At 31.4% G+C, this 13,136-nt stretch overlaps 1 protein-coding gene across 1 annotated transcript; it reads left to right on the plus strand.

The window, feature by feature from the left end:
• The first annotated feature begins 860 nt into the window (after nucleotides 1–860).
• LOC135671215 (probable fucosyltransferase 8) lies at nucleotides 861–3,981 on the plus strand. Its single transcript, XM_065179202.1, has 2 exons — nucleotides 861–1,452; nucleotides 2,503–3,981. Exons 1-2 carry the CDS (start codon nucleotides 1,242–1,244, stop codon nucleotides 3,966–3,968), a joined length of 1,677 nt encoding a protein of 558 aa, XP_065035274.1. The 5' UTR covers nucleotides 861–1,241; the 3' UTR covers nucleotides 3,969–3,981.
• Nucleotides 3,982–13,136: the final 9,155 nt, after the last annotated feature.

A 13,136-nucleotide genomic window follows, 5' to 3' on the forward strand; every position in this document is an offset into this window, starting at 1 on the left:
TCAATATTATCTAAAATTTTTGAAATATTGTTTTCAATGACATTTTAAAAAGGTATTAATGTCAATTAAACTAATAAAAATAATAATACTAGTTTTAATACATTATAATCATATCATATCAAAAAAATATATTTATAATTAATTAATATTATCTAAAATTTCCAAAATATTTCCTTCAATGACATTTTATAAAGGTTTTAATGTCAATTAAATTTATACCAAAAAAATTAATCCTAATTTCAATGTATTATAATCAGAAAAGGAAACTATTGTTTCTTTCTTTTTGTTATTACCCTAACAAATCATGTCAATTAAAAATTAAATTAAATTTTCATACAAAAGAAATATTTTTGCCATTCTTTTCCTTAAGAGCAATTAACAAAATAAGAAAGTACACAACTAAGAGAAAAATCTCATAAGATCTTTCTGATTTGATTTGATTTGATTTGTGTGTAGTTTCTGTTTTTACAAAATACTTTAGAAGATCTTTTCATACAAAATATTTTTGATTTGTGTAGCTTCTATTTTTGTACTTTCTATTTTTGTACTTTCTTTTTTATTTCGAGGAAGAAACTCATCGCCCTTCACTCCATCTAATTACTATTGAGGACGACATTGTTCCGATCGTTACCACATGCACTATAACGTAAATCTCATACTCTTCTCAATCTATATATTTCCACCTCCCCTCAAAGCTTTCCAAATTTTGAGGGATCCAAACTTGCTATCCAAATCCCACGGTGTTCGTATATCTCTATTTCTCAACCACCACTGCTATTGTTATTTCACTCTTTTTACTTCAATGATGGCCATCCTCCCCAATGTTGGCAGACATCTCTAGTGAGTGACCGCTAAATCACTATCTCCCCTCTCTCTCTCTCTCTCTCTACTTTAGGATTAGGTCTCTTATCGTAAGTGTTGACCTTTTCATATAATACTTGCAAGATTTCTATAGTTGACTCATTCGATGTGCGAGTGATTGGAACACCCATTGAACCGTTGGCTAGGCTTCTTTAAGTGCTTTCTTCGATTATGGTAGACTACTAATAAAGAGATTCTATGGATCTGAGTAGACAGGTTAACGACTAGAGCAGCAAAGCCTGGATCTGTCTCGGGTCTCGTCGAACCACATTCTCTTAACCTTACAACCTCATATTTTAAAAACGAGATCGTATCAAACCAAGGTTGAGATATAGGCACACCGTTACAAGAAACTCGAGGAGGATCTTGGCTACATAAAAATGGAGGTGAGACGCAGCAAGAGCTACCAAAGCTTGGACATGTCTGGAAATAATATGGAAGAGCAGCCGAAGAGGCACAGCTCCCGTATTCTGAAGCCATGGGTGCTCCTACTCACCTGCTTTGTCTCGGTGCTGTTGGTGTTCCTCGTCGGAACCCATAGGACGCCATCCTGGGAACTGCTGCGGCCGGTTGGTGCAGTCGCTGGAATAGGTAACTCTCTATCACCGTGTTCTCAACACTAAGCATTCGTTCACTTCTTCTTCTTCTTCAGAGATAAAATTTAGGATCAAATACACTTAGGAACAGATAAATTTATCCTTTTTATCATATCTCAAACAAGTTAGTTTTTGGAGTAGGAATCTGCAAGACAAGCATTTTTAATTGTTTGACGAGGCCTGCTATCTTGAGAATATGTCCTCATATGGCATCCCTTGTTATTAACGTTTTGTCTTTGTTGATTCCACTAATGTTAGCATCTTTTAGCTTAGCTATCCCAATGCTCCCTTTTAACTTTTGATAGGCTCTATGAACCGTATGTAAATTCAAGTGTATTTTTATGTAGGTTTTGGAAAGAAAGAAATATAGTTCATATTTATTTTTTTGTTCTGATTTGAGGTTAGTGGAAGAAAAAGAGATAGGGACTAAGTGATGGTGAAAGGTAACATTAAAATCGACAAGGATTTCAAGTAAGGGAATCTTTGACCACTATCCATATGGAATCACAGCCCAATATCGTTGTGGCTCTACTTGATCCAAATAGTATGGCTAAACAAATCATTAATTCTTTCATGATAAAACCAAGATTCTATCCAGACCATTTGATCAATTTGTCCTTTCGGAGCATTAAAGATTTTATCAGTGCTCCCTCCCATAAGCGAATCAATGGCTCATAAGGTGCACAGCTCGAGAGCAGAGTTTGCTCGACTGAGGTGTAAACCTCGGGCCTTCATTGTAGCGCCAATCTGATAAGGGATTATTTAGTCGGCAAGCCATTTTGATGCGACCCGTAGGCTCGCGAGGAATTATTCGTTTTGGGTGATGGGCGTATTCGTACGATTTTACCTTTTTGAAGCATTGAAACTCCAAAAAAATACCTCTAAGAGTAAGGGTGACCCGACGGACTTACGAGCCTTTGGTTCACATACTCCTCAACCAAATATAAAACTAATAACCTTATCATTATCTTAAATATTTTTTCTTGCAGTTAATCGTTATAGCTAAACTCGAGTCACTTGTGCATTTCTTGGAACATCTATCTAGGTCGGAAAAATAGCTCGTCCGAGGCACCCAATGACAGACTCCTTGGCGGCCTCTTGTCTCCTGAATTCGATGACAAGTCCTGCCTCAGTCGATACCAGTCTATGCTCTACCGCAAGGCATCACCGCACGCTCCTTCGCCTCATCTCGTCCGAAAGCTGCGAGAATACGAAGCTCTCCACAAGAAATGCGCTCCCAACACCGATCTCTACAACAAGTCCATAGAGCAGTTGAAGTCCGGCCGCAGCGACGGCCCCATGGAGTGCAACTACGTGGTTTGGATCCCGCACAATGGCCTCGGCAACAGGGTGCTCACCATCGTCTCCTCCTTCCTCTACGCTCTCCTCAACAACAAGGTTCTGCTGGTCCACATCCCCAGCGACTTCACCGACCTTCTCTGCGAGCCCTTTCCGGGGACTTCGTGGGCTCTGCCTTCCGACTTCCCCGTCCACAACTTCCTCGATTTCGACACAGGGACTCCTCAGAGCTACGGCAACATGCTCCGCGATAAGGTCATCGACGACGAGATGCTCTCAGGTTCTTCCAATGCTACGTTGCCGGCTTACGTCTACCTCCACCTGCCCTGGTACTACGACCAATGGGATAAGCTGTTCTTCTGCGGCGACGCGCAGCGGATGCTTCGGAGGATCCCTTGGCTGCTGCTGAAATCAGACCACTACTTCGTGCCGTCCCTGTTTCTGCTGCAGGAGTACGAGGAGGAGTTGCGGCAGCTTTTCCCGGAGAGAGCGACCACGTTCCACCACCTCGTTCGGTATCTTGTGCACCCGACCAACGCCGTGTGGGACTACGTCACCAAGTATTACCGTGCTCATCTTGCTGCGGCTGATGAGACGTTGGGCATCCAGATCCGAGTCTTCCACAACTTCCCCGTTCCGTTCGAGTCGATGCTGCGTCAGGTCATTAACTGCTCGCTCAGTGAAGGCATTCTGCCTGCGGTGAACTTTCAGGAGTGGGCGGCACCAGCTTCGAAGACCGACACGAAGGTGAAGGCCGTCCTGGTCGCTAGCTTGTTTTCCGGATACGCCGAGAGGATCCGAGACATGTACGCCAAACATCCCACGACGACCGGCGAGGTGGTCAGGGTGCACCAGCCGAGCCACGAGGAGCAGCAGCACACGGAACAACGAGGCCACAACATCAAGGCGTTGGCAGAGGTGGAGCTTCTGAGCTTCAGCGACGCCCTGATCACCAGCGCGTGGTCGACGTTCGGGTACGTGGCGCAGGGTCTCGGTGGCTTGCAGCCGTGGATCCTGCTCCGGCACACGCAGTCGGACCTCCCATGCCGCCAGGCTATGTCGTCGGAGCCATGTTATCTCATGCCTCCCCCTTTCCCTTTCCCTTCCTCCCATTGCTCCAAGGATCATGGCGACGCCGGCGAAGCCGCTGCGGCCACGCAGTATGTGAGGCAGTGCGAAGATGAACTCGGAGGCATCAAGGTTTTCGACTAGCTTTGGCCGTGGAGGGTGGTAAGTTTGTGCTAAAATGACATACATACCCCTCAAAAGCTACCGTATTTTCAGAACAATCGAATTAACTTGAGGCACACGAATCACATAGCAGTTTAAACGGATATAGGCGTCAAGGTTGTTAAAATTAATAGCCACAACCAAATATTTGAGATTCCAGACGTAATTATTTAATATTATCAGATTTTTTCAAAATATTACACATTTTAGAAAGGTATTCATGTCAATTTAACTTATAACAAAACAAAAATCTTAGTTTTAATATGTTATAATGAGAAAAAGAAACTCTTATTTCATTCCTATTGTTACTATCCTAACAAATTGTATTGATTAAAAGTATATTTATAATTAATTAATATTATTTAAACTTTCCAAAACATTACCTTCAATGACGTTTTAGAAAGGTATTAATGTCAATTAAACGTATACTAAAAAAAAATTCTAGTTGTAATGCATTATAATCAGAAAATGAAACTATTATTTATTTCCTTTTGCTACTATACAAACAAATCGTGTCAAATTAAAAAGTATTTATAACTAATTAATAATATCTAAACTTTTCAAAATATTGTCTTTAATAATAGTTTAGAAATGTATTAATGTCAATTTAACTTATAACAAAAAAAATAATCCTAGTTTTAATGCATTAAAATAAAAAAGGAAACTATTATTTCTTTCCTTTTGCTACTATCTAAACAAATCGTGTTCATTAAAAAAGTATTTATAATTAATTAAGATTATCTGAATATTTTAAAATATTACATTCAATGATATTTTAGAAAGGTATTCATGTTAATTTAACTTATAACAAAAAAACTAATCCTAGTTTCAATGCATTATAATCAGAAAAAAAAAAAAACTCTTATTTCATTCCTTTTGCTACTACCCTAACTAATTGTATTGATTAAAAAAATATTTATAATTAATTAATATTATCTAAACTTTCCAAAATATTACCTTAAATGAAGTTTTAGAAAGGTATTAATGTCAATTAAATGTATACTAAAAAATTTAATCTTATTTTTAATGCATTATAATCAGAAAAAGAAACTATTATTTCTTTCCTTTTGATATCAATATTATATGAACTTTCCGAAATATTACCTTTAATGACATTTTAGAAAAGTATTAATGTCAATTAAACATATAAAAAAAATAATAATTTTATTTTTAATGCATTATAATCAAAAAAGGAAACTCTTATTTCTTTCATTTTGCTATTACCCAAACTAATTTTGTTAATTAAAAAATTATTTATAATTAATTAATATTATCTAAAATTTTCATAATATTATCTTCAATGATATTTTAGATAGGTATTAATGTCGATTTAAATTATACAAAAAAATTTATTTTTAATGTATTATAATCAGAAAAGGAAACTCTTATTTATTTCCTTTTGTTATTACCTAAACAAATTATGTTGATTAAAAAATTATTTATAATTAATTAATATTATCTGAATTTTCTAAAATATTATCTTTAGTAACAGTTTAGAAAGATATTCATGTCAATTTAACTTATAACAAAAAAATTATAATCCTAGTTTTAATGCATTATAATCAGAAAAGCAAACTCTTGTTCATTTCCTTTTGTTATTACCCTAACAAATTGTGTAAACTAAAAAAGTATTTATCATTAATTAATATTATCTAAATTTTTAATAATATTAAGTTTAATGACTTTTTAAAAAGGTATTAATGTCAATTTAACTTATATAAAAATAATAATCCAAGTTTTAATGCATTATAATCAGAAAATGAAACTTTTATTTCTTTTCCTTTGCTACTACCCAAACAAATTGTATTGATTAAAAAAATATTTATAATTAATTAATATTATATGAACTTTCCAAAATATTGTTTTCAATAAAATTTTCGAAAGGTATTAATGTCAATTAAACGTATACAAACAAAAAATCCTAGTTTTAATATATTATAAGTAGAAAAAAAAACTCTTATTTCTTTCCTTTTACTACTACCTAAACAAATTATGTTAATTAAAAAGTATTTATAATTAATCAATATTATATGAACTTTCTAAATTATTACCTTCAATAATATTTTAGAAAGGTATTAATGTCAATTAAACTTATACAAAAAGAAAAATTCTAGTTTTAATGCATTCTAATCAGAAAAGGAAACTTTTATTTCATTCATTTTGCTACTACCTAAACAAATTATGTTAATTAAAAAAGTGTTTATAATTAATTAATATTATCTAAATGTTTCATAATATTGCATTCAATAACATTTTAGAAAAGTATTAATATCAATTGAACTTATACCAAAAAAAAAAAAATCCAAGTTTTAATACATTATAATCAGAAAAGAAAACTCTTATTTCTTTCCTTTTCTATTACCCAAACAAATTATGCAATTAAAAAAGTATTAATAATTAATTAATATTATCTGAACTTTTCAAAATATTATCTTTAATGATAGTTTAGAAAGGTATTAATGTCAATTTAACTTATAACAAAAAAAATAATCCTAGATTTAATGCATTAAAATAAGAAAAAAAAACTCTTATTTCTTTCCTTTTGCTATTACCCAAACAAATCATGTTGATTAAAAAAATATTTACAATTAATTAAGATTATCTGAATTTTTCAAAATGTTGCCTTCAATGACATTTTAGAAAGGTATTAATATCAATTTAACTTATAACAAAAAAAATAATCCTAGTTTTAATGCATTATAATAAAAAAAACTCTTATTTCATTCCTTTTGCTACTACCCGAACAAATTATATTGATTAAAAAAATATTTTAATTAATTAATATTATCTAAACTTTTCAAAATATTACCTTAAATGATATTTTAGAAAGGTATTAATGTAAATTAAACGTGTACAAAAAAATTAATCCTAATTTTAATGCATTATAATCAAGAAACTCTTATTTCTTTCCTTTTGCTACTACCCAAACAAATTGTGTTAAATAAAAAAGTATTTATAATTAATCAATATTATATGAACTTTTCAAAACAGTATCTTCAATGACATTTTAGAAAGATATTAATATCAATTAAACTTATACAAAAAATAATAATTCTATTTTTAGTGCATTATAATCAGAAAATGAAACTCTTATTTCTTTCCTTTTGCTACTACCAAAACTAATTTTATTAATTAAAAATTATTTATAAATAATTAATATTATCTAAAATTTTCCTAATATTACATTCAATGACATTTTAGAAAGATAATAATGTCAATTTAAATTATACCCAAAAAATAATCCTACTTTTAATAAATTATAATCAGAAAATGAAAGTCTTGTTTCTTTTATTTTGCTACTACCCTAACAAATTGTGTTAATTTAAAAAATATTGATCATTAATTAATATTTTATGATTTTTTTATAATATTGCATTCAATGACATTTTAGAAAGGTATTAATGTCAATTTAACTTATATAAAAAAATAATCAAAGTTTTAATGTATTATAATCAGAAAAGGAAACTCTTCTTTTTTTTGTTGCTACTATCCAAACAAATTGTGTTGATTAAAAAAATATTTATAATTAATTAATAGTATCTGAACTTTCCAAAATATTGCCTTCAATAATGTTTTGGAAAGGTATTAATATCAATTAAACATATACAAAAATTAATCCTAGTTTTAATGTATTATAATCAGAAAAAGATACTCTTATTTATTTCCGTTTGCTACTACTCCAATAAATTGTGTTAAAGAAAAAAGTGTTTATAATTAATCAATATTATATGAACTTTCTGAAATATTATGTTTAATGATATTTTAGAAAGGTATTAATGTCAATTAAACTTATAAAAAAAAATAATTCTAGTTTTAATAAATTATAATCAGAAAAGGAAATTCTTATTTATTTCCTTTTGCTACTACCCAAACTAATTGTGTCAATTAAAAAAGTATTTATATTTAATTAATATTATCTAAAATTTTTATAATATTGCCTTAAATGACATTTTAAAAAGGTATTAATGTCAACTTAAATTATACCAAAAAAATAATAATCCTAGTTTTAATACATTATAATCAGAAAAGGAAACTCTTATTTTTTTCCTTTTGCTACTACCCAAACAAATCATATTTATTAAAAAAGTATTTATAATTAATTAATATTATCTGAATTTTTTAAAATATTACTTTCAATGACATTTTAGAAAGATATTCATGTCAATTTAACTTATAACAAAAAAAAATAATCCTAGTTTTAATGCATTATAATTAGAAAAAGGAACTCTTATTTCTTTCCTTTTGCTACTACCTAAATAAATTATATTAATTAAAAAGTATTTATCATTAATTAATATTATCTGAATTTTTCATCATATTATGTTTAATGACATTTTAAAAAGGTATTAAGGTCAATTTAACTTATATAAAAATAATAATCGAAGTTTTAATGCATTATAATAAAAAAAGGAAACTCTTATTTATTTTCTTTTGCTGTTACTCAAACAAATCTTGTTAATTAAAAAGTATTTATAATGAATTCATATTATCTGAATTTTTCATAATATTACCTTAAATGATATTTTAGAAAGGTATTAATGTCAATTTAATATATACAAAAAATTAATCCTAGTTTTAATGCATTATAATCAGAAAAGGAAACTTTTATTTCTTTCCTTTTGCTACTACTCAAACAAATCATGTTGATTAAAAAAATATTTATAGTTAATTAATATTATCTGAATTTTTCAAAATATTTGTTTTAATGATATTTTAGAAAGATATTAATATCAATTTAACTTATACCAAAAAATAACAATCCTAGTTTTAATGCATTATAATCAGAAAAAGAAACTCTTATTTTTTTTCTTTTGCTACTACCCAAACAAATCATGTTGATTAAAAAAATATTTATAATTAATTAATATTATCTGATTATTCAAAATATTATCTTTAATAACATTTTAGAAAGGTATTAATGCCAATTAAACTTATACCAAAGAAAAATAATTCTTGTTTTAATGTATTATAATCAAAAAAGAAAATTCTTATTTCTTTCTTTTTGCTACTACCCAAACAAATCATGTTGATTAAAAAATATTTATAATTAATTAATATTATCTAAATTTGATAAAATATTACCTTTAATGATATTTTAGAAAGGTATTAATGCCAATTAAACTTATTAAAAATTTTTAATTTTAATGCATTATAATTAGAAAAAAATTTATTTCTTTCCTTTTACTACTACCCAAACTAATTTTGATTAGGGTGCACCAACTGAGCCACGAGGAGTAGGAGTATACGGAACAACGAGGCCACAACATCAAGGCGTTAGCAGAGGTCAAGCTTATGAGCTTCAGTGACGCCCTAATCACTAGTGCGTGGTCGACGTTCAGGTATGTGGCGTTGGGTCTCGTCGGCCTGCAGCCATGGATTCTGCTCCGGCACATGCAGTCGAACCTCCCATGCCGCCAGGCTATGTCGTTGGAGCCATGCTATCTCATGCCTCACCCTTTCCCTTTCCCTTCCTCCCATTGCTCCAAGGATCATGGTGACGTCAGCGAATCCACTACAGCCAAGTAGTTTGTGAGGCAGTGTGAAGATGAACTTGGAGGCATTAAGGTTTCCGACTAGCTTTTGTCGTGGAGGGTGGTAAGTTTGTGCTAAAATTATACACATACCCCTCAAAAGCTAACATATTTACCCTCCAAGTTTGAGGGTATTTGATAATTTCCCCTGTATCTCAAGAACAACGTTTCATTGGCTGAGTAATGTTAGCATAGTGATGTCAAAACTTTAAATGATATTAATGTTAGGAAAAGAGTCGGCTAAGAGGAGGGGTGAATTAGTGCAGCGGTAAAAATTACGTCGGTTCAAAACTTCATGGCGATTAAATCTGTTTTCGATGAAAAACCATTTCGTAAAGATATTAACTTTGAAAGTGTACAGAAGAGCGTAGTAGATGTAAAGCAAGTAAAGTGGTTTGTAGTAAAGTAAATTACATAAGAGAAACGCAAATCAGATTTTTATAGTGGTTCGGTCGTCGTGACCTATATCCACTTCGTCGATTCCTCTTCTATTAAGGCCACCGGCATCCACTATCGGTCTTCTTTCAATGGGCGAAGACCAACTACCTTTTACACCCCTCTTCTCCTTTTCACAGGTTTAAGAGATAATCTTTTACAACCCTCTTTTACAAGGTATCCCTCTCACACCTCCCTTAGAACTCTTTCTAAGCTTTTGGAGGAGGGAACTTAACTTTCTAAGGTTTACAACTTTAGAATCATAGGATTTTGCTCAATATTTCTTGCTTATCCATGCAGGAATAGTTGGGGTATTTATAGGCCCCAAATGGATTCAAATTTAGAGCCCAAAATTTAAACCCTCGAAATTTTAGGGCACGGGCGATACCACTGCCAAGACAGTCTTGGAGACTGAGTCTAGGTGGTACCATTGCCCAGACTGGTGGTACCACCGCCTAACACAGTCTCGGAGATTGTGCCATGATTGTTTCACCTGTTTGGTCACTGTTTGGGCCTTTCTCTTGGCCCAACACAGTCCAAACTTGGCCCAACTGTCCCCTAATTGGGTTGGCCCAATTCTAATCCCTATTACGTGCTAACTACGAATTTTAAGACATTTACTAACCTAAACAAAGTTCGTAAGTCTAGGTTTCTTCCGGCGATCTTTCGGCCATCCGATGATCTCTCGGTAATGTTCCAGCGGACTCCCAGCAAGCTCCTAGACTTCATAATGATCTTCTTGGAAAGTTCTGATGAGCTTCTTTAGTAAGCTCCGGGACTTCTCGGTCAATTCTGATAGAACTTCCAATGAACGTCCAAACTTCTGATGAACTTTCGAACTCCCAACGAAATTACGTTCTTGACTCCGGAACTTCATTTTGCTTTATGCCTTGCTATTGTAGTTAATCCTGCACATGTAAAAACACATTTCGATCTAGACAATTATTACTAAGCATGAATCATGTTATCCGGTATGTCATTGGTCCATCGACGCTTCATCCGATTCTTTGACGCATCATCCTCTCTTGCGGCCTATTGCCCAATCAGTCAGTTGACCTCCGCAACTTCGATATCCTTGGCGTAATTTTCGCTCTTCTTAGCCCGATGCCCGAATCCATGGCCTGAAGCCTTCTGTCGATAAGTCATCTGATCCTCTGGCGAGACGTCCAATCTTTTGAAATGTTCCACCGGCCTAACATGATTCTTTCTGCTTTAATTGTCTCATCCTGATCGAAGCATCTTGCGTCACTCAAAACACAAATTAATTCATAAACACTTATCAATTGGTTTCATCATCAAAATATGAGATTCAACAATCTCCCCCTTTTTGATGATGACAACCAATCGATGACGGAGTTTAAACAAACTCCTGAAGTTTAAACAAACTCCCCCTATCAAGATGCTATATTGATAGAGACTCTTGGATTCAAAAATCTAAATAATATGTTATTATAAACTTATGCATAACATCATACTTCTCCCTCTTTGTCATCAACAAAAAGGAGAAGTGCAACTAGCAAGTGTTTTTAGATATCCAAGTTCAAATTATGGTATAATAATTCTCAAGTTTTATCATTATTGTGAGTTAGCAAAAATTTTGAGTTTTACATCATGTAAGCTAGCGTCTATACGTTCGAGAAGGCAACTTTTGCTTCTTGAAATATGCAAGTTAGCAATCTTTGCTTTTCTTTTGAGATGAGCAAACTAGCATGTTTTTGCATCTTCTTGACTTGTGCAAGCTAACAAGTTTGCCTCTTTTCATGATGTGCATGCTAAAAATTTTTTCTCCTCCTTTGTCATTGGCCAAAAGAGAGGAATAACAAAATAATGGTACAATTCATCTATTTTCAAATTATGGCAAAAATAAAGTATCATTCTTATTTCAATATGTCATAATTGAGATAAACCTTGAATTTAAATTTAATTCAAGTCAATGCAATTTTAATCATGATTCTCATGATATTCAATACATCAAATACATCATCATAATAAAATCATAAGTATTGCATGCATCATTTTTGAATAAGCTAGCAACTTTGCTTCCTAGAAAGTGTTTTTCTACATGCAATTTGTGAACTAGCAAATTTTATACATGAAAGTTGGTAAATTTTTTTACATCTTTTAGGATGAGTAAGCTTTTTATTTCTTCTTGAAGTATGCAAGCTAGAAAAATTTCTCCCCTTTGTTATTGTCCAAAAAAAAAGGGAAGAAAATAATTTTATAATTATTTTTTTCCTTTATAATAATTTTTAAATCATGACAAAGGTAAATATCAAAGATGAAAAATTAAGTCATGAATGTCAAAAAAAAAATTTATCATGAATATTTCATCATTGCATACATCAATATCATAAGTTGAAGTATTGCATGCATAATACCAAATCACCATTCATGATTACATTAATATTCTAGTCATTATTTCAATTATAAAAAAATCAAGTCATGAATGTCAAAATCATAGTATTGCATGCATTCATATCATCACATGAAGAATATCAAGAAGAACTTGATGATGAGATATACTTCATAAATACAATGAATTTTACAAAGCCAAAAAATCATCTCACGAAGGATGAGATGATGTGAATACCAAAAGACATGATTCATTTTGACAAATCTCCTCTTAAATATTCAAAGAGAAATCTTAGGAGATAAATGATATTCAAATAAAATTTTAAGTCATGAATTTTGAAAAAGAAATTCAAATAAAAATTTAAGTCTTGAATTTTGAAAAAGATATTCTCTTTAGTAAATCACAAAAGGAAACGTAGGAGAAAAAGATTTCAATTCATGCAAAAGAAATCTTATAATTCATATAGAAAATATCAAGAAATTCCAATAAACCAAGATCATGATTTTGATAAAACTCATTCAAATTCAAATAATCAAAATCATCAAAATCTTAACATTTATTTCAAGAGATTCAAAATGGCATAAATAATTTTATTGATTTCTTAGTAAAAAATCGATAAGGTAGGGATTGAGAATTTTCAAGAAAAATTCTTTCCTCTTTTTGTTTCAATTTATTAATTAATTTCATACATACATGTTCTTTTCTTTTATGCCAAATCCATGCATCACTCATTAACACCGAAAAAAAACTTTCAAAAGATCGCAAAAATTATCATGCATATGTTCGAAATATAAACTCGTTAAGCATGATTTCAAATCATAATTACATTTT

The sequence above is a fragment of the Musa acuminata genome, unplaced genomic scaffold (assembly GCF_036884655.1).
Source record: "Musa acuminata AAA Group cultivar baxijiao unplaced genomic scaffold, Cavendish_Baxijiao_AAA HiC_scaffold_1138, whole genome shotgun sequence".
NCBI classification, from domain to species: domain Eukaryota; kingdom Viridiplantae; phylum Streptophyta; class Magnoliopsida; order Zingiberales; family Musaceae; genus Musa; species Musa acuminata.